Source organism: Oncorhynchus mykiss, chromosome 1, assembly GCF_057628025.1.
Source record: "Oncorhynchus mykiss isolate SJ-2025 chromosome 1, ASM5762802v1, whole genome shotgun sequence".
Taxonomy (NCBI): Eukaryota; Metazoa; Chordata; class Actinopteri; order Salmoniformes; family Salmonidae; genus Oncorhynchus; species Oncorhynchus mykiss.
In genome coordinates, this window is record NC_143022.1 from 373,307 (window position 1) to 395,638 (window position 22,332).

The window sequence follows — 22,332 nt, forward strand, 5'->3', positions numbered from 1 at the left end:
TGTAATGGCAGAGAGTCAGGCAGAATGTAATGGCAGAGAGTCAGGCAGAATGGAGTGGCAGAGAGTCAGGCAGAATGTAGTGGCAGAGAGTCAGGCAGAATGGAGTGGCAGAGAGTCAGGCAGAATGTAGTGGCAGAGAGTCAGGCAGAATGGAGTGGCAGAGAGTCAGGCAGAATGGAGTGGCAGAGAGTCAGGCAGAAAGTAGTGGCAGAGAGTCAGGCAGAATGGAGTGGCAGAGAGTCAGGCAGAATGGAGTAACAGAATGGAGTGGCAGAGAGTCAGGCAGAATGGAGTAACAGAATGGAGTAACAAAATGGAGTGGCAGAGAGTCAGGCAGAATGGAGTGGCAGAGAGTCAGGCAGAATGGAGTGGCAGAGAGTCAGGCAGAAAGTAGTGGCAGAGAGTCAGGCAGAATGGAGAGGCAGAGAGTCAGGCAGAATGGAGTAACAGAATGGAGTGGCAGAGAGTCAGGCAGAATGGAGTAAAAGAATGGAGTGGCAGAGAGTCAGGCAGAATGGAGTGGCAGAGAGTCTGGCAGAATGGAGTGGCAGAGAGTCTGGCAGAATGGAGTAGCAGAGAGTCAGGCAGAATGGAGTAACAGAATGGAGTGGCAGAGAGTCAGGCAGAATGGAGTGGCAGAGAGTCAGGTAGAAAGGAGTAACAGAATGGAGTGGCTGGCAGAATGGAGTAACAGAATGGAGTGGCAGAGAGTCAGGCAGAATTGAGTGGCAGAGAGTCAGGCAGAATGGAGTAACAGAATGGAGTGGCAGGCTGAATGGAGTAACAGAATGGAGTGGCAGAGAGTCAGGCAGAATGGAGTGGCAGAGAGTCAGGCAGAATGGAGTAACAGAATGGAGTGGCAGGGAGTCAGGCAGAATGTAGTGGCAGAGAGTCAGGCAGAATGGAGTGGCAGAGAGTCAGGCAGAGTGGAGAGGCAGAGAGTCAGGCAGAATGGAGTAACAGAATGGAGTGGCAGAGAGTCAGGCAGAATGGAGTGGCAGAGAGTCTGGCAGAATGGAGTGGCAGAGAGTCTGGCAGAATGGAGTAGCAGAGAGTCAGGCAGAATGGAGTAACAGAATGGAGTGGCAGAGAGTCAGGCAGAATGGAGTGGCAGAGAGTCAGGTAGAAAGGAGTAACAGAATGGAGTGGCAGGCAGAATGGAGTAACAGAATGGAGTGGCAGAGAGTCAGGCAGAATTGAGTGGCAGAGAGTCAGGCAGAATGGAGTAACAGAATGGAGTGGCAGGCTGAATGGAGTAACAGAATGGAGTGGCAGAGAGTCAGGCAGAATGGAGTAACAGAATGGAGTGGCAGAGAGTCAGGCAGAATGGAGTAAAAGAATGGAGTGGCAGAGAGTCAGGCAGAATGGAGTGGCAGAGAGTCTGGCAGAATGGAGTGGCAGAGAGTCTGGCAGAATGGAGTAGCAGAGAGTCAGGCAGAATGGAGTAACAGAATGGAGTGGCAGAGAGTCAGGCAGAATGGAGTGGCAGAGAGTCAGGTAGAAAGGAGTAACAGAATGGAGTGGCTGGCAGAATGGAGTAACAGAATGGAGTGGCAGAGAGTCAGGCAGAATTGAGTGGCAGAGAGTCAGGCAGAATGGAGTAACAGAATGGAGTGGCAGGCTGAATGGAGTAACAGAATGGAGTGGCAGAGAGTCAGGCAGAATGGAGTGGCAGAGAGTCAGGCAGAATGGAGTAACAGAATGGAGTGGCAGGGAGTCAGGCAGAATGTAGTGGCAGAGAGTCAGGCAGAATGGAGTGGCAGAGAGTCAGGCAGAGTGGAGAGGCAGAGAGTCAGGCAGAATGGAGTAACAGAATGGAGTGGCAGAGAGTCAGGCAGAATGGAGTGGCAGAGAGTCTGGCAGAATGGAGTGGCAGAGAGTCTGGCAGAATGGAGTAGCAGAGAGTCAGGCAGAATGGAGTAACAGAATGGAGTGGCAGAGAGTCAGGCAGAATGGAGTGGCAGAGAGTCAGGTAGAAAGGAGTAACAGAATGGAGTGGCAGGCAGAATGGAGTAACAGAATGGAGTGGCAGAGAGTCAGGCAGAATTGAGTGGCAGAGAGTCAGGCAGAATGGAGTAACAGAATGGAGTGGCAGGCTGAATGGAGTAACAGAATGGAGTGGCAGAGAGTCAGGCAGAATGGAGTGGCAGAGAGTCAGGCAGAATGGAGTAACAGAATGGAGTGGCAGGCTGAATGGAGTAACAGAATGGAGTGGCAGAGAGTCAGGCAGAATGGAGTAACAGAATGGAGTGGCAGAGAGTCAGGCAGAATGGAGTAAAAGAATGGAGTGGCAGAGAGTCAGGCAGAATGGAGTGGCAGAGAGTCTGGCAGAATGGAGTGGCAGAGAGTCTGGCAGAATGGAGTAGCAGAGAGTCAGGCAGAATGGAGTAACAGAATGGAGTGGCAGAGAGTCAGGCAGAATGGAGTGGCAGAGAGTCAGGTAGAAAGGAGTAACAGAATGGAGTGGCTGGCAGAATGGAGTAACAGAATGGAGTGGCAGAGAGTCAGGCAGAATTGAGTGGCAGAGAGTCAGGCAGAATGGAGTAACAGAATGGAGTGGCAGGCTGAATGGAGTAACAGAATGGAGTGGCAGAGAGTCAGGCAGAATGGAGTGGCAGAGAGTCAGGCAGAATGGAGTAACAGAATGGAGTGGCAGGGAGTCAGGCAGAATGTAGTGGCAGAGAGTCAGGCAGAATGGAGTGGCAGAGAGTCAGGCAGAGTGGAGAGGCAGAGAGTCAGGCAGAATGGAGTAACAGAATGGAGTGGCAGAGAGTCAGGCAGAATGGAGTGGCAGAGAGTCTGGCAGAATGGAGTGGCAGAGAGTCTGGCAGAATGGAGTAGCAGAGAGTCAGGCAGAATGGAGTAACAGAATGGAGTGGCAGAGAGTCAGGCAGAATGGAGTGGCAGAGAGTCAGGTAGAAAGGAGTAACAGAATGGAGTGGCAGGCAGAATGGAGTAACAGAATGGAGTGGCAGAGAGTCAGGCAGAATTGAGTGGCAGAGAGTCAGGCAGAATGGAGTAACAGAATGGAGTGGCAGGCTGAATGGAGTAACAGAATGGAGTGGCAGAGAGTCAGGCAGAATGGAGTGGCAGAGAGTCAGGCAGAATGGAGTAACAGAATGGAGTGGCAGGGAGTCAGGCAGAATGTAGTGGCAGAGAGTCAGGCAGAATGGAGTGGCAGAGAGTCAGGCAGAGTGGAGTGGCAGAGTGTCAGGCAGAATGGAGTGGCAGAGTGTCAGGCAGAATGTAGTGGCAGAGAGTCAGGCAGAATGTAGTGGCAGAGAGTCAGGCAGAATGGAGTGGCAGAGAGTCAGGCGGAATGGAGTGGCAGAGAGTCAGGCAGAATGGAGTGGCAGAGAGTCAGGCAGAATGGAGTGGCAGAGAGTCAGGCAGAATGGAGTGGCAGAGAGTCAGGCAGAATGGAGTGGCAGAGAGTCAGGCAGAATGTAGTGGCAGAGAGTCAGGCAGAATGGAGTAACAGAATGGGAGTAACAGAATGGAGTGGCAGAGAGTCAGGCAGAATGGAGCGGCAAAGAGTCAGGCAGAATGGAGTGGCAGAGAGTCAGGCAGAATGGAGTAACAGAATGGAGTGGCAGAGAGTCAGGCAGAATGGAGTGGCAGAGAGTCAGGCAGAATGGAGTGGCAGAGAGTCAGGCAGAATGGAGTGGCAGAGAGTCAGGCAGAATGGAGTGGCAGAGAGTCAGGCAGAATGGAGTGGCAGAGAGTCAGGCAGAATGGAGTGGCAGAGAGTCAGGCAGAATGTAGTGGCAGAGAGTCAGGCAGAATGTAGTGGCAGAGAGTCAGGCAGAATGTAGTGGCAGAGAGTCAGGCAGAATGGAGTGGCAGAGAGTCAGGCAGAATGGAGTGGCAGAGAGTCAGGCAGAATGGAGTAACAGAATGGAGTAACAGAATGGAGTGGCAGAGAGTCAGGCAGAATGGAGTGGCAGAGAGTCAGGCAGAATGTAGTGGCAGAGAGTCAGGCAGAATGGAGTAACAGAATGGAGTAACACAATGGAGTGGCAGAGAGTCAGGCAGAATGGAGTAACAGAATGGAGTGGCAGAGAGTCAGGCAGAATGGAGTGGCAGAGAGTCAGGCAGAATGGAGTGGCAGAGAGTCTGGCAGAATGGAGTGGCAGAGAGTCTGGCAGAATGGAGTAGCAGAGAGTCAGCCAGAATGGAGTAACAGAATGGAGTGGCAGAGAGTCAGGCAGAAAGGAGTAACAGAATGGAGTGGCAGATAGAATGGAGTAACAGAATGGAGTGGCAGAGAGTCAGGCAGAATGGAGTGGCAGAGAGTCAGGCAGAATGGAGTGGCAGAGAGTCAGGCAGAATGGAGTAACAGAATGGAGTGGCAGAGAGTCAGGCAGAATGGAGTGGCAGAGAGTCAGGCAGAATGGAGTGGCAGAGAGTCAGGCAGAATGGAGTGGCAGAGAGTCAGGCAGAATGGAGTGGCAGAGAGTCAGGCAGAATGTAGTGGCAGAGAGTCAGGCAGAATGTAGTGGCAGAGAGTCAGGCAGAATGGAGTGGCAGAGAGTCAGGCAGAATGGAGTGGCAGAGAGTCAGGCAGAATGGAGTAACAGAATGGAGTAACAGAATGGAGTGGCAGAGAGTCAGGCAGAATGGAGTGGCAGAGAGTCAGGCAGAATGTAGTGGCAGAGAGTCAGGCAGAATGGAGTAACAGAATGGAGTAACACAATGGAGTGGCAGAGAGTCAGGCAGAATGGAGTAACAGAATGGAGTGGCAGAGAGTCAGGCAGAATGGAGTGGCAGAGAGTCAGGCAGAATGGAGTGGCAGAGAGTCTGGCAGAATGGAGTGGCAGAGAGTCTGGCAGAATGGAGTAGCAGAGAGTCAGCCAGAATGGAGTAACAGAATGGAGTGGCAGAGAGTCAGGCAGAAAGGAGTAACAGAATGGAGTGGCAGATAGAATGGAGTAACAGAATGGAGTGGCAGAGAGTCAGGCAGAATGGAGTGGCAGAGAGTCAGGCAGAATGGAGTGGCAGAGAGTCAGGCAGAATGGAGTAACAGAATGGAGTGGCAGAGAGTCAGGCAGAATGGAGTGGCAGAGAGTCAGGCAGAATGGAGTGGCAGAGAGTCAGGCAGAATGGAGTGGCAGAGAGTAAGGCAGAATGGAGTGGCAGAGAGTCAGGCAGAATGGATTAACAGAATGGAGTGGCAGAGAGTCAGGCAGAATGGAGTAACAGAATGGAGTGGCAGAGAGTCAGGCAGAATGGAGTGAAAGTGCATTGTTCTGTAAGTCGGTGCTTCAACACCTGCATTGCTTGCTGTTTGGGGTTTTAGGCTCTGTACAGCACTGAGATATCACCTGATGTAAGAAGGTCTATATAAATACATTTGATTTGAGTAGGTAACAAGGCTGTGGGCCAGGTGGATTGTTTTAGCAGCCTTTCCAATAAATTGGAATACAACAAAGAAGCCATCCACCCTTGGTGGGCTATCAGCAGGACAATAGACTTTCACCTAGTTTATGGACTTTAAATGTATTAATGGGTGTTTGCGAGGCATGTCACTTCACCCATTGCTCCACATAGCCCACCACATGCACTGGTTTCTAACCACATCTGGATGGATCCATAACAAATTACTATTGGAATAAAGTAGGCTAATGCAATTGAAGGCATCACATTGTTTAATTAAACACCCAAAGGCTGTAGAAAAGTTAGAATGATTATTTTGCTCTTCACTTGCAGTCGCTTAGTAGCCTAGGCCTGCAGGCATGACCGGGACGGGATCGGTGTCCCTCCATCGGAATGGTTGAGCGAAGGAGCTGTAACGGTTTTGAGGTTATTGTTTGTTAGGGGTGCCAGATAGGTCACTTCACCCATCTCTCCACATAGTCCACCACATGCACTGTGTGATGCCTTCAATTGCATTACCAGAGAAAATATTGATTCAGGGCCAAGCCAGGACTTTGTGGCACTTCCGCTCCTCAGCTGAGGGGTAACAGGCCTTAAGGCGTTAGACTTCTGGGTCTGGGAATCCGAGAAAAGTCTTATCACTCCAAAGATATCCAGGACGTTGCGGTGCTAAATCTCCTCCAATTCCTCAGCCGGGGGGTAACAGGCCCCTGCTAGGGGGCAGTATTTTGAGGTTTGTATGACAAGCGTGCCCAAAGTAAACTGCCTGTTACTCAGGCCCAGAAGCTAGGATTTGAATAGTAAACACTCTGAAGTTTCTAAAAAACTGTTAAAATAATGTCTGAGTATAACAGAACTGATATGGCAGGCAAAAACCTGAGGAAAATCCATCCAGGAAATGGGATTATTTTGATGCGAGTGATGCGTGATGCGAGTGGTTTTCTATTGAAAGCCTATTGACTATGTAATGGGTTAGGGCCCAGATTACAGTTCCTATGGCTTCCACTAGATGTCAGTCTTTAGACATGGTTTCAGGCTTGTTTTCTAAAACAACGAAGAAAAATCCCTTTTGGTCAGGGGTCTATGGAATCATGCAGTACTGGTTTGCGAGCGTGACGTTCACATGACTGTCTATTTCCTTTCTATTGAATACGCAATTGTCAGGTTGAAATATAGATTATTTAGATAATTGACACCCTGAGGATGTCGTCATAAACATCGTTTGACATGTTTCAATGAACTTTACCGGTACTATTAGGATGTATGTTTTGAGCGCCTTTGAGCCAGTGGATTACTGAACAAAATGTGCCAACAAAACAGAGTTTTTGGGATATAAAGAATGACTTTATCGTACAAAAGGACCATTTGTTATATAGCTGGGACCCTTGTGATTGCAACCAGGTGAAGATCTTCAAAGTTAAGTTAATTATTTTATTGCCATTTCTGACTTTCGTGACTCCTCTGCATGGTTGGAAAATGTTTGTATGCTTTTGTGTGTGGGGCGCTGTTATGCTTTCACCGTAAAGCCTTTTTTAAATCTGACAAAGCGGCTGGATTGACAAGTTAATCTTTTAACCAATGTATAACAATTGTATTTTCTTGAATGTTTATTATTACTATTTATCTCATTTGAATTTGGCGCTCTGCAATTTCACCGGATGTTGTCGGGGTGGGTCGCTAGCGGAACGCCTTGCCCAAACAGGTTTTAAGGCGTGAGACATGGACAACGTGCATATCTTCACCTGTGTCCTCTTTCACCACTTGGTAGTTCAGAGGGACCATCTGCTCCACAATCCTATATAGTCCTTGCCATTTAGGCTTGGCCGAGAAGAATTGTTCAGCTTTCGAGTAAGGATGAGAGCGAAGCCACACCCGATCACGAAGCTGGAACTGCATGTCTCGTCTGTTCTCATCATAATTTCTCTTCTGCTTGAGTCGGGCCTGGATCATGTTCTTTGAGACAAGAGCTCTAAAGTCGTGGAAATGGACTACCTGGTCATAGCATGCCAAGTCTGGAGTAACCTGACGGTTTTGTAGCACCATATCCAAGGGTCCTCGGAGGGGACGACTCAGGGCAAATCGGAATTTCAGGGCAAATCGAAACTCATGAAGGTGCTTGTCCCAGTGTTTGTGCTGGGTCATAGGAAGCAACCATTGTTCGATTAACCCTCTCGGTGAAGTTGGTCTGTAGGTGATAGGTCGTGATCAACTTCTGTCTCAGGTTCCATCTTTGGCAGGTCTCCTCAAAGAGATCAGAGACAAATTGGGAACCTCAGTCAGACAGGATGTAATCAGGCACTCCCAAGCGAGTCAGGATATCTTTCATGAGGATGTAAGAGACGGTCCTCGCTGTGGCCTGATGAAGCGCAAACAGCTCCACCCACTTGGAATAGTATTCAACAAAAACAAGCATGTACACATTCTGATTAGAGCTTCTAGGAAATAGACCCGCAAAATCCACTACTAACATTTCCCAAGGTCGGGTAACCACAGTTTGCTGCATCTTGCCAGCAGGCTTTCTGCCTTCTGGTTTGTACCTTTTGACAAACCTGACAGATTCAGATGTGTGACTTCACATCCATGCTCAGATGTGGCCAGTAAAGTAATACTTGCAACCGCTTGTAGGTTTTGAACCTGCCCAAATACCAGTTAACTTCTTATGGCTGCAGGGGCAGTATTGAGTAGCTTGGATGAAATGTGCCCAGAGTAAACAGCCTGTTCCTCAGTCCCAGTTGCTAATATATGCATATTATTATTAGTATTTGATAGAAAACACTGAAGTTTCTAAAACAGTTTGAATGATGTCTGTGAGTATAACAGAACTCATATGGCAGGCAAAAACCTGAGAAGAAATCCAAACAGGAAGTGAGAAATCTGAGGCTGGTCGATTTTCAACCCAGGCCCTATTGAATTCACAGTGGGATATGGATGAAATTTCACTTCCTAGGGCTTCCACTAGATGTCAACCATCTTTAGAAACATGAATGAGGCTTCTACTGTGTTGTGGGGCTGAATGAGAGGGGAATGAGTCAGGTTACTGGCAGAGAGCCATTTCCTGTTCACGCGCATTTCACATGATATCGACCTGAGTTCCATGGCTCCTCTACACACAAAGGAATTCTCTGGTAGGAACTTTATTGAAGATTTATGATAAAAACATCCTAAATATTGATTCTATACTTAGTTTGAAATGTTTCTAAGACCTGTAATATAACTTTTTGAAGTTTTTGTCCGACGTTATGCCACCCTAACAAAAATAGCTACTTGGACATAAATAATGGACATTATCGAACAAATCAAGCATTTATTGTGGAATTGCGATTCCTGGGAGTGCATTCTGATGAAGATCATCAAAGGTAAGGGAATATTTATAATGTGATTTCTGATTTCTGACTTCAACATGGCGGAAAATGTGTTTTCTGAGCGCCGTCTCAGATTATTGCATGGTTTGCTTTTCCCATCGCCGTCCCCTTCCTTTCAGTCAATACTACACCAACTGGTGTTACCCCTGTCCATAGGCCCTTGGACAGGAAGAACCATCCTGGGCACCGGGACATCCTACACACTGCTCAATGAGAAACTATGGAAGGAGGTTAAAAGTCCACAATACAACTTGAAGACGTGGACAGAAGGTCCACTACATCTGGCTGATGGTGAGGCTAAACGACCACTTGGATGGAGTGAGGTAGAGTTCCACCTGTGTAACCGCTCCTGCAGTCGGGCAAAAAAGTATTTAGTCAGCCACCAATTGTGCAAGTTCTCCCACTTAAAAAGATGAGAGGCATGGAATTTTCATCATAGGTACACTTCAACTATGACAGACAAAATGAGGGAATCACATTGTAGGATTTTTAATGAATTTATTTGCAAATTATGGTGGAAAATAAGTATTTGGTCAATAACAAAAGTTTCTCAATACTTTGCTACTGGTTTCCACACAATCAGAGCGAGAAGCATTTCTTCCAATCAGAAGCTACAAAGTTACATGATTGGGGTCCAAATGTGGCAGTCTCCTCTGCCTTTGCTCCAGTACCACTAACCCTTGGTAATCCTTCTGATTATCTCATTTTACAGGCTGTGAGAAGAGCTCAGCTGGAACAGCCAGAGGAGTTAAGGCTGTTGGAACAGCTGCAGAATAACTCTGATGTATGTACTTCAAAGCTAGGACGCACCGGGCTCCTAAAGCACAAAATATTCCTTACACAGGAAATGCCAATCAAGCAGAAGCCATATCGTTTGTCCCCAGCGAAGCTAATCATCCAAAAGGGACTCATTAATGACATGTTGACACAAGATATAATTTAACTTTCCTCCTCTCCCTGGGCTGCTCCTCTTGTCCTTGTCCCAAAAATGACTGGGAGTCTTAGATTGTGTGTGGACTATAGGGAGACCAACAATGTTTCCCAGACTGATGTCTATCCTCTTCACACACTCAAGAGATCCTAGAGACATTGTCTGGCGCTGTTGTGTTCACTGCCCTTGACCTCAATAGTGGCTATTGGCAGGTTGAGATGGACCAGGAAAGCAAGGACAAGACTGCTTTTGTCTGTGCTGAGGGCTTGTTTTCCTTTAAGGTGATGCCTTTTGGATTAAAGAATGCACCTGCCACTTTCCAAAGACTGATGGAGATTGCATTAGGTGAGCTCAAAGGGAAGCTCCGTTTTATCTACCTGGACAATATAATGATCTACTCCCACACCAGAGAACACTACTAAAGATCTTCAAGCAGTGTTGGATAAGCTAAAAGAAGCTTGTCTGACATTAGTCATGAAGAAGAGCAACTTTTGCCAAACCTCCCTGAAGTTCCTCGGCCATATTGTCTTTTGACAGCATTCATGTGGAACCTGAAAAGATCAAGGATGTACAAGACTTCCCTGTGCCAATCATCCTCAAGGCCCTTCAACGGTTCCTTGGGATGGTACCATCAGTTTGTGTCAAACTTCTCCCAAGTGACAGAACCACTCAACACATTGAAGCGAAAAGGAGCAAAATTCCAATGGACGGCAGAGTGCCAGACCTCCTTTGAAACCCTGAAACGACACCTTGTCACACCTCCCATTTTGGGTCATCCCAACTTTGACTGCCCTTTTGTTGTTTACACTGATGCAAGTGATGTTTGACTTGGTGCTGTCCTAGTCCAACAGACTTGACTTGGCACTGAAGAAGTGCTAGCATTCGCCAATCGGACATTGAATGGAGCAGAACGGAACTACTCCACAACCGAGCAAGAGTGCCTTGCGGTTGTCTGAGCGTTGGAAAAGTGGAGGTACTACCTGGAAGGAAGATACTTCACTGTGGTCACTGACCATTCCTCCCTTGTGGGGGTGTTCAAGACCAACAATCCAAGCACCAGACTCATCAGATGGGCTCTACGGTTGCAAGAGTTCACCTTTGCAGTAGAATACAGAAGAGGAAAGTACAACACTGTTCCAGATGCCTTATCCAGAGATCCTGCTGGTGGTAATGCTGGCCCTCATCTTACATGTGCTACTGTCCTGTCTAGTAGTCAAGACTCCCCCAAAAATGACTTTCCCATCTCTGAGGCCACATCCAGAGTAGGATGGTCAATCCTGCAAATAGAGTTAGGTGTTGGCCTTTTGTGATTTGTAGTTTCTGGAAGGGTTTACTTTATACTGATTTGGACATGTAGCTGAAAAAGTTCCCTTTTTGCTACATCTTCAACAGAACATTGGAGTGGTCTTGGCTGGTGACTCTGGCTGTTGTTGATGGTCTGGCTTGGGTAACTGTTTGGGTGTCTGTTTCTTTCTCTGTTCATATTTCTGTTGGAATTCTCTGTCCTTCTCGAACTGCTGTCCCAGGTGAACCAGTCCATCGACAGTGGTGAATCTTGCGGGGAGTTGACTGGCTAGTATAGGGTTGATGTTCTTCAAGATCAACTTAATGACCACTTCCTCCTCAATGCACACGGTGGTAACCATATGCAAAGTCTCAGATACTCCTTTCTTCAAATCAAAATTGTATTTGTCACATACACATAGTTAGCAGATGTTTATGCGAGTGTAGCGAAATGCTTGTGCTTCTAGTTCCGACAGCGCAGTAATATCTAACAATTCCCCAACAACTACCTAATACACTCAAATCTAAAATGAATGAATGAGAATATTTGCATGTAAATTTATGGATGAGCGATGGCCGAGCAGCAATCGATGGTGGGTGCAATAGATGGTATAAAATACAGTATATACATGTGATATGGGTAATGTAAGATATATAAACATTATTAAAGTGGCATTAAAGTGCATTGTATAAAGTAACTTGTGATCCATTTATTAAAGTGGCCAGTGATTGGGTGTCAATGTAGGCAGCAGCCTCTGAGTTAGTGATTGCTGTTTAGCAGTCTGATGGCCTTGAGATTAGAAGCTGTTTTTCAGTCTCTCGGTCCCAGCTTTGATGCACCTGTACTGACCTCGCCTTCTGGATGGTAGCGGTGTGAACAGGCAGTGGCTCGGGTGGTTGATGCCTTTGATGATCTTTTTGGCCTTCCTGTGACATCGGGTGGTGTAGGTGTCATGGAGGGCAGATAGTTTGCTTCCCGTGAGGAGTTTTGCAGACCACACCACCCCCTGGAGAGCCTTGCGGTTGAGGGCGGTGTAGTTGCTGTACCAGGCTGTTACAGCCCGACAGGATGTTCTCGATTGTGCATCTGTGAAATCTTGTGAGGGTTTTGGGTGACAAGCCAAATTTCTTCAGCCTCCTGAGGTTGAAGAGGCGCTGTTGTGCCTTCTTCACCACACTGTCTGTGGGAGTGGACCATTTCAGTTTGTCTGTGATGTGTAAGCCAAGGAACTTCAACTTTCCACCTTCTCCACTGCTGTCCCTTCAATGTGGATAGAGGGGTGCTCCCTGAAGTCCACGATTATCTCCTTTGTTTTGTTGACATTGAGTGAGAGGTTGTTTTCCTGATGCCACACTCAGAGTGCCCTCACCTCCTCCTTGTAGGCGGTTTTGTCGTTGTTGGTGATCAAGCCCACTACTGGTGCGTCGTCTGCAAACTTGATGATTGAGTTGGAGGTGTGCATGGCCACGCAATCATGGGTGAACAGGGAATACAGGAGGGGGCTGAGCACACACCCTTGGGGGGGACCCCAGTGTTGTGGGTCAGCGAAGTGGAGAAGTTGTTGCTGTATTATCCTTAAAGCGGGCAAAGAAGGTGTTTAGTTTGTCTGGAAGTGTGGCGGTGTCCGTAATGTGGCTGAATTTCATTTTGTACTACTACTTTTCTCCTTCTGACGGATCTCTGTGTGCCTGGCAGGTATCTCCGCTCTGATGTCGGCCCACCACCTCAAGCTCAACAAGACGGAACTGCTCTTCCTCCCGGGGAAGGCCTGCCCTTCCCTACCTTCAGGCTATGCTCAAACCCAACACCCCAACCTGAGCACTTCGTTCTGCCACCTCTGGCCTCTTGGCAGCTCCCGCTCAGTCCAGTCCAAGCTCTTCTCTGTCCTGGAACCCCAATGATGGAACCAGTTTCCCCCTGAAGCTAGGACAGCAGAGTCCCTGCCCATCTTCTTAAAGAACCTGAAACCCTATCTCTTCAAACAGTATCTGAAATAATTCCCCTCCTCACCTCGACCCCCCCAAATAAAAAAAAATAATAATCCTGAACCAACACTCGCACTTGACACCCCCCCGCCCTTCTAGACTTTGCTGATAACTACTTTGAGGAAAAATGTACTTACTATGACTGTGATATGTAGCTTACTTAAGATGAATGTACTAAGTCGTTCTGGAAAACAGCATCTGCTAAATGACTGAAATGTCAAATGTTTGGGTTTAAGGTTAGGACTACAATTAGTCATATCTAGGTCTATAAATAGTACAGGTCATAGGGTTCAAGGTTAGGTCTAAGGTTAAACATACCTAGGTCCTGCTGAACACTTCTAGGAATCCCGATGACAGTCTTCCGTCTCCTCAGCTTCCTCCTCCTCTGAAGTACGGACTGAGAGTGGATCAGCGAGCAGTGCACACTAGAGTCTCTGTGGAACTGAACCCCTGCAGAACAGTGCAGACACAAAACGTGTGAGAAACCTTTGTATGTTAGTGACAGCAGCAAAACCCTCTCCTCTCTTTCTCACACTGAAGCAAGCAGAGATCAACAGCTGTAGTTATAGCTAGAAGCTATAGTAGTTATAGCTAGAAGCTATAGTAGTTATAGCTTAACTAATGTTTCCACAGTGAACAAGATGGAAGGTCAGACAAGCAGAGGATACAAGCTGTATCTATCAACAGAAAAATATAGATTCAAGTTACTGCCACGTACAGATTCACACTACTGCCACGTACAGATTCACGCTACTGCCACGTACAGATTCACGCTACTGCCACCTACAGATTCACGCTACTGCCACCTACAGATTCACGCTACTGCCACCTACAGATTCACGCTACTGCCACCTACAGATTCACGCTACTGCCACCTACAGATTCACGCTACTGCCACCTACAGATTCACACTACTGCCACCTACAGATTCACACTACTGCCACCTACAGATTCACACTACTGCCACCTACAGATTCACACTACTGCCACATACAGATTCACGCTACTGCCATCTATAGATTAACACTACTGCTATCTATAGATTAAGGATACTGCCATCTACAGTGTCTTGCAAAAGTATTCATCCCCCTTGGCGCTTTTCCTATTTTTTTAAATATATTTTTTAAATGTATTTTACCTTTATTTAACCAGGTAGTCAAGTTGCGAACAAGTTCTCATTTACAATTGCGACCTGGCCAAGATAAAGCAAAGCAGTTCGACACATACAACAACACAGAGTTACACATGGAGTAAAACAAACATACAGTCAATAATACAGTAGAAACAAGTCTATATACGATGTGAGCAAATAAGGTGAGATAAGGGAGGTAAAGGCAAAAAAAAGGCCATGGTGGCAAAGTAAATACAATATAGCAAGTAAAACACTGGAATGGTAGATTTGCAGTGGAAGAATGTGCAAAGTAGAAATAAAAATAATGGGGTGCAAAAGAGCAAAATAAATAAATAAATAAAATAAATACAGTTGGGAAAGAGGTAGTTGTTTGGGCTAAATTATAGATGGGCTATGTACAGGTGCAGTAATCTGTGAGCTGCTCTGACAGTTGGTGCTTAAAGCTAGTGAGGGAGATAAGTGTTTCCAGTTTCAGAGATTTTTGTAGTTCGTTCCAGTCATTGGCAGCAACTGGAAGGAGAGGCGGCCAAAGAAAGAATTGGTTTTGGGGGTGACCAGAGAGATATACCTGCTGGAGCGCGTGCTACATTTTGTTGAATTACAACTTGTAATTTAAATAGATTTTTATTTGGATCTCATGTAAAGGACAAACACAAAATAGTCCAAATTGGTGAAGTGAAATTTAAAAATGTAAAACGGTGCGTACATATGTATTCACCCCCTTCGCTATGAACCCCCTAAATAAGATCTGGTGCAACCAATTACCTTCAGAAGTCACATAATTACTTAAATAAAGTCCACCTGTGTGTAATCTAAGTGTCACATGATCTGTCACATGATTTCACTATATATACACGCATACCTGTTCTGAAAGGCCAGAGTCTGCAACACCACTAAGCAAGGGGAACCACCAAGTAAGTGGCACCATGAATACCAAGACAGTCTCCAAACAGGTCAGGGACAAAGTTGTGGAGGAGTACAGATCAGGGTTGGGTTATAAAAACATATCAGAAACTTTGAACATCCCACGGAGCACCATTAAATCCATTATTAAAAGATGGAAAGAATATGGGGCTAACAAACCTGCCAAGAGAGGGTTGCCCACCAAAACTCACAGACCAGGCAAGGAGGGCATTAATCAGAGAGGCAACAAAGAGACCAAAGATAACCCTGAGCTGCAAAGCTCCACAGCGGAGATTGGAGTATCTGTCCATAGGACCACTTTAAGCCGTACACTCCACAGAGCTGGGCTTTATGGAAGAGTGGCCAGAAAAAAGCCATTGCTTAAAGAAAAAATAAGCAAACACATTTGGTGTTCGCCAAAAGGCAGGTGGGTGACTCCCCAAATATATGGAAGAAGGTACTCTGGTCAGATGAGACTAAAATTTAGCTTTTTGGCCATCAAGGAAAACGGTATGTATTGCGCAAATATGTCTGGCGCAAACCCAACACCTCTCATCACCCCGAGAGCACCATCCACAAAGTTTCACGCTCCTGCCATCTCCAGATTCACGCTCCTGCCATCTACAGATTGGCGCAAACCCAACACCTCTCATCACCCCGAGAGCACCATCCACAAAGTTTCACGCTCCTGCCATCTCCAGATTCACGCTCCTGCCATCTACAGATTGGCGCAAACCCAACACCTCTCATCACCCCAAGAGCACCATCCACAAAGTTTCACGCTCCTGCCATCTCCAGATTCACACTCCTGCCATCTATATTTTCAGGACCTCAGACTGGGGCAAAGGTTCACCTTCCAACAGGACAATGACCCTAAGCACACAGCCAAGACGACGCAGGACCAGCCAGAGTGGACCAGCCAGAGCCCAGACTTGAACCCGATCGAACACCTCTGGAGAAAATAGCTGTGCAGCAACGCTCCCCATCCAACCTGACAGAGCTTTTTTTTTTTTTATTTTACCTTTATTTAACCAGGCAAGTCAGTTAAGAACAAATTCTTATTTTCAATGACGGCCTGGGAACAGTGGGTTAACTGCCTGTTCAGGGGCAGAACGACAGATTTGTACCTTGTCAGCTCGGGGGTTTGAACTCGCAACCTTCCGGTTACTAGTCCAACGCTCTAACCACTAGGCTACCCTGCCGCCCCAGCAGCTTGAGAAGATCTGCTGAGAAGAACGGAAGAAACTCCCCTTTAAAACAAAAACTTTAAAACAATGCAATCAATTTTAGAATAAGCCTGTAACGTAACAACATTGGGAAAAAGTCAAGTGGTCAGAATACTGTAGATCTTCAACACAAGAATCACTACAAAACGTATTGTATGACCTCTTATACACTACATTAGTTCCAGCCTGACCTCTTATACACTATATTAGTTCCAGCCTGACCTCTTATACACTATATTAGTTCCAGCCTGACCTCTTATACACTATATTAGTTCCAGCCTGTCCTCTTATACACTATATTAGGCCCAGCCTGACCTCTTATACACTATATTAGTTCCAGCCTGTCCTCTTATACACTATATTAGGCCCAGCCTGACCTCTTATACACTATATTAGTTCCAGCCTGACCTCTTATACACTATATTAGTTCCAGCCTGTCCTCTTATACACTATATTAGGCCCAGCCTGACCTCTTATACACTATATTAGTTCCAGCCTGACCTCTTATACACTATATTAGTTCCAGCCTGACCTCTTATACACTATATTAGTTCCAGCCTGACCTCTTATACACTATATTAGTTCCAGCCTGTCCTCTTATACACTATATTAGTTCCAGCCTGACCTCTTATACACTATATTAGTTCCAGCCTGTCCTCTTATACACTATATTAGTTCCAGCCTGACCTCTTATACACTATATTAGGCCCAGCCTGACCTCTTATACACTATATTAGTTCCAGCCTGACCTCTTATACACTATATTAGTTCCAGCCTGACCTCTTATACACTATATTAGTTCCAGCCTGACCTCTTATACACTATATTAGTTCCAGCCTGACCTCTTATACACTATATTAGTTCCAGCCTGACCTCTTATACACTATATTAGTTCCAGCCTGACCTCTTATACACTATATTAGTTCCAGCCTGACCTCTTATACACTATATTAGTTCCAGCCTGACCTCTTATACACTATATTAGTTCCAGCCTGACCTCTTATACACTATATTAGTTCCAGCCTGACCTCTTATACACTATATTAGTTCCAGCCTGACCTCTTATACACTATATTAGGCCCAGCCTGACCTCTTATACACTATATTAGTTCCAGCCTGACCTCTTATACACTATATTAGTTCCAGCCTGACCTCTTATACACTATATTAGGCCCAGCCTGACCTCTTATACACTATATTAGTTCCAGCCTTTGGAACTGTGGTTTTCCTGGTTATGGCTACTATATTGTGATCACTACATCTGATGGATCTGGATACTGCTTTAGAGCAGAGTTCTGCAGCATTAGTAAAGATGTGATCAATACATGTTGATGATTTAATTCCTGTGCTGTTTTTTAACTACCCTGGTAGGTTGACTGATAACCTGAACCAGGTTGCAGGTAGTGGTCACAGTTTGAAGCTTTTTCGTGAGTGGGCAGCTTGATGAAAGCTAGACAATATTTAGGTCACCCTGAAAAAAGATTCACGTTACTGCCATCTATAGCAAAGCTGCCATCCACATTTTACAGTATCATGCAGGTTTACAAACTGAGGACACAAACTGATGTAGAGAATTCCAGAACAGAATGCAGTAGTTCTGGAATAGAATGCAGTACCTAGTGATCCTATCTGTGATCCTAACTGACTATGCTGCCGCTCTCTGCGTATCTTGGTCTCTCTGTGTCTCCCCCCCCCCCCCCCCCCGTGTCTCCCAGTCTACCTCCGTGTCTCTCTCCGTGTCTCCCAGTCTACCTCCGGGTCTCTCTCCGTGTCTCCCAGTCTACCTCCGGGTCTCTCTCCGTGTCTCTGTGTCTCCCTCCGTGTCTCTAGTTGTGGTGTTTCTCGCTCTACTTCATTACTATCATGTGACTAGAGACTTCTTTCAGCTCCACATTATTACAGCTCTTTTCTCACAATGTTCAGTTTCTGACTCAGCCCCTGTTGGCTCCAGATCTTTGAGACTCTATGCAACTCACAGTAAATACATCTCAACAGGCCTTTTAACTATTCTAATGGGACTAATTTGCATTCATGAAGCAGTATCTTCCCCTCACTGGCACAAACAGACCAGCCTTTAACCATAACTTAAACAGACAGCCAGGAGGCCCTGCCATGTGCTACATTTTCACGACTCTGACATGCGGTATAAATAAAAAGCGGTGTACATAGCCTACAGATTTCTTTACATTTTGTTTTAATTATCGTGATAGGCTCATGTTTTACTGGTACGGCGTACCCCCACTATTTATTTTGCCGGGGGACGCCGTACCAGACGGTAATGCCTTATTTCCAAGATGGCGTAGCAGAGCAGACGTGGTTTGTCGTCCTCTCGTTTACTTTTTGTATTTAGTATTTTTGTGTGTGTGTGTGTGTGTGTGTGTGTGTGTATATATACAATAAATGCCTTATATAAATAAGGCATTACCGTCTGGTACGGCGTCCCCCGGCAATTTATTTTCAATCTCTTTTCCATTTTTAAATTAAATATACCTTCCGGTAACCCGCCTCACACAATGTGACACGGATCTGCTATTTTTTAGACCTTATAGCCAGAATCTCCATCAGAAGCTAACCAGCTAATTAGCTATTTAGTCATTGTTAGTCATTGTTAGCCACTGCTAGCAATGCACAAACACCAGATGTTTTTTTAGCCTGGATAATACCAGCCTGCCAGTATCGGACTGTTTTCTCCACTACAATGCCAGATTCCTGCCGTAAACCCTGGACCATTACTCCTGATCATCACAGCTCCCACTAAGTGACCCAGCACCGAAGCTAGCCCTGAGCCAGGCCCACCTCTTGGCCTACTCTGTGATCACTCTGCAACTCAGCCAATGCCTCCCGGACTCCACCCAAACACGGCTAGAATCCACTACTCCACCGGATCCTTGCCGTAAGCTTTGCATCGGATCATCGCTGCTAGCTAACTGCTACCGAGTGGCTATAGTGGCTAACTCCCCTGCCCCGAAGCGAGCACCAGTTAGCCGCGAGCCAAGTGCATCTCCCGGCTAGCAAACGAAATTACTACAACACCTCTTTCGCCATCTGGCCTGGACTCGTTGTTGACACGGCGCCCCGCCATACCACCATGACTGGTCCGACGACGTAACTCCATCCGCTGTGCCCTCAACCGGCCTTTGACGGACGTCGGCGCAGACACTTTTACTTACCCCGGACTGCTAACTTCAAACACTGTGTGTCCTGCGTGCTAGCATAGTAACGACTACCTAGCTGCTTCCCTGTTCCATCTATTGCTGTCCACTGGACCCTATAATCACTTGGCTACATAGCTGATGCCTGCTAGACTGTTCACTAATCACAGTACTCAATTTTTTTAATCTGTTGGCCCCTGCCTCTAACTCAGGCCCTGTGTGTAGTTAACCGACCCTCTCTGCCCATTCATCGCCATCTTACCAGTTGTTGTCTTAGCTAGCTCTCAACACCTGTGATTGCTTTATGCCTCACTTTCTGTCTCTTTTAAATGCCAATATGCCTTGTACACTGTTGTTTAGGATAGTTTTATTTTACTGCGGAGCCCCTAGTCCCACTCAACATGCCTCAGATACCTCCTTTGTCCCACCTCCCACACATGCAGTGACCTCACCCAGCATAAGTAGCCCGTCCAGAGATGCAATCTCATCACTCGGTGCCTGGGTTTACCTCCACTGTACCCGCACCCTACCATACCCGTCTGTACATTATGCCCTGAATCTATTCTACCACACCCAGAATTCTGCTCCTTTTATTCTGTCCCCAACGCACTAGATGACCAGTTCTGATAGCTTTCAGCCATACCCTCATCCTACTCCTCCTCTGTTCCTCGGGTGATGTGGAGGTTAACCTGCGTGTCCCCACGCACTCTCATTTGTTGACTTCTGTAACCGAAAAAGCCTTGGTTTCATGCATGTTAACATCAGAAGCCTCCTCCCTTTGTTTTACTCACTGCTTTAGCACACTCCACCAACCCTGATGTCCTTGCCGTGTCTGAATCCTGGCTTAGGAAGTCCACTAAATTCTGAGATTTCCATACCCAACTACAACATTTTCTGTCAAGATATAACTGCCAAAGGGGAAAGAGTTGCAATCTACTCCAGAGATCACCTGCAGAGTTCTGTCATACTTTCCAGGTCTATGCCCAAACAGTTCGAGCTTCTAATTTTAAAAATGAATCTCTCCAGAAATAAGTCCCTCACTGTTGCTGCCTGTTATTTGAATTGATTGCCCCCCATCTATCTTCAGAGTTTGTTCTGTTAGGTGACCTACACTGGGATATGCTTAACACCCCAGCAGTCCTACAATCTAAGCTAGATGCCCTCAATCTCACACAAATGATCAAGGAACCCAACAGGTACAACCCCAAATCTGTAAACATGGGCACACTCTTAGATATTATCCTGCCCAACTTGCCCTCCAAATACACCTCCGCTGTTTTCATCCGCTATGGGTCCGCAATCAAACGACCACCCCTCATCACTATCAAATGCTCCCTAAAACACTTCTGCAAGCAGGCCTTTCTAATCGACCTGGCCTGGGTATCCTGGAAGGATATTGACCTCCTCCCGTCAGTCGAGGATGCCTGGTCGTTCTTAAAAAGTAATTTCCTCACCATCTTAAATAAGCATGCCCCATTCAAAAAATGTAGAACTAAGAACAGATATAGACCTTGGTTCACTCCAGACCCGACTGCCCTTGACCAGCACAAAAACATCCTGTGGCATTCTGCATTAGCATCGAATAGCCCTCGCAACATGCAACTTTTCAGGGAAGCCAGGAACCAATATACTCAGACAGTTAGGAAAGCAAAGGCTAGCTTTTTCAAACAAATGTGCATCCTGTAGCTCTAACTCTAAAAGGTTTTGGGACAGTAAAGTCCATGGAGAATAAGAGCACCTCCTCCCAGCTGTCCACTGCACTGAGGCTAGGAAACACCATCACCACTGATAAGAATTTCAATAAGCATTTCTCTACGGCCATGCCTTCCTCCTGGCTACCCAAACCCCGGCCAACAGCTCAGCTCAGCACCCCACCCAACAAAGGTGGAATAAATAAATAAATAACATCTTTCACCCGAGTATAAGGGACAGGTGGGGACGGACAGTTAGAATAATGAGGGCTGCTGTGGTACAGCGACAGAGGAGACCTCTGAAAACACACTGGTCAAGTGGGCCATGGTCAAAAGTAGTGTATAAGCAATAGAGTGCCATGTTGGATGCATTCAAAGGGTTAAGAAGCTGCATGGTATTTACCAGTGACGTTAATTGGGATAACGCAGGATGTGATGACTTGTGAGTCGCTCTTCATCCTCTCCTGAGGTGTGGGCAGTGGGAGAACTCTGGACCAGTTAGTCTGCTTGTCCAGCGTGGAGGGAACGTTAGGAACAGGGTGCCGAGGTCGTTGGCCGAGACTGTCAGAGGGAGGAGCAGCCTGGAACAGTAAGTGGTGGTAAAGGTTAGGGGTTGGGTTATGGTTAAGGTCAGGTTAATGGAGCTGGGTTACAGCAGAGTTACATGCAGATGGTTAGGGTTATTGTCATTGAACCATACGTGATTTAATAAAAACATCACAATTAGAAGTATCCTACAACATGCACAAAGACAACATTTAAACTATCTATAAAAAAAAAAGTAAACTTCATGCAGGGCCAAAACCTGAGACAGAACTATCACACACAAACACATTTATTGATCACAACACATTGGAAGACAGTTCTTCCACAATCAGAACACTACAGATCAAGAATCAATAGGATAGAAGATAGAGAGACATGTACTGTATGTAACTGATATGCAGTACCAGTCAAAAGTTTGGACACACCTACTCATTCAAGGGTTTTTATTTTTTACTATTTTCTACATTGTAAAATAATAGTTTAGACATCAAAACTATGAAATTACACATATGGAATCATTTAGTAACCAAAAAAGTGTTAAATCAAAATATATTTTAGATACTTCAAAGTAGCCACCCTTTGCCTTGATGACAGCTCTGCTTACTCTTGGCATTCTCTCAACTAGCTTCATGAGGTAGTCACCTGGAATGCATTTCAATAAACAGGTGTGCTTTTAAGTGTATATTTGTGGAATTTCTCTCCTTCTTAATGCATTCAGTTGTGTTGTGACAAGGTAGGGGTGG

At 46.1% G+C, this 22,332-nt stretch overlaps 1 protein-coding gene across 6 annotated transcripts in view; it reads right to left on the reverse strand.

The window, feature by feature from the left end:
* Positions 1 to 22,332, reverse strand: part of LOC110523811 (actin remodeling regulator NHS) — a 154,415-nt gene that overhangs the window by 80,679 nt on the left and 51,404 nt on the right. For 5 of the 6 annotated variants that reach the window (XM_036976771.2, XM_036976852.2, XM_036976810.2 and 2 more), the window contains 2 exons: positions 21,447 to 21,624; positions 13,258 to 13,389 (listed from right to left, as the gene is read on the reverse strand). In XM_036976771.2, coding sequence (XP_036832666.1) covers positions 13,258 to 13,389; positions 21,447 to 21,624 — 310 coding nt within the window. Of the gene's footprint in view, positions 1 to 13,257; positions 13,390 to 17,920; positions 18,115 to 21,446; positions 21,625 to 22,332 lie in introns of those variants that run through there. The other variant, XM_090214446.1, reaches the window with a different exon arrangement.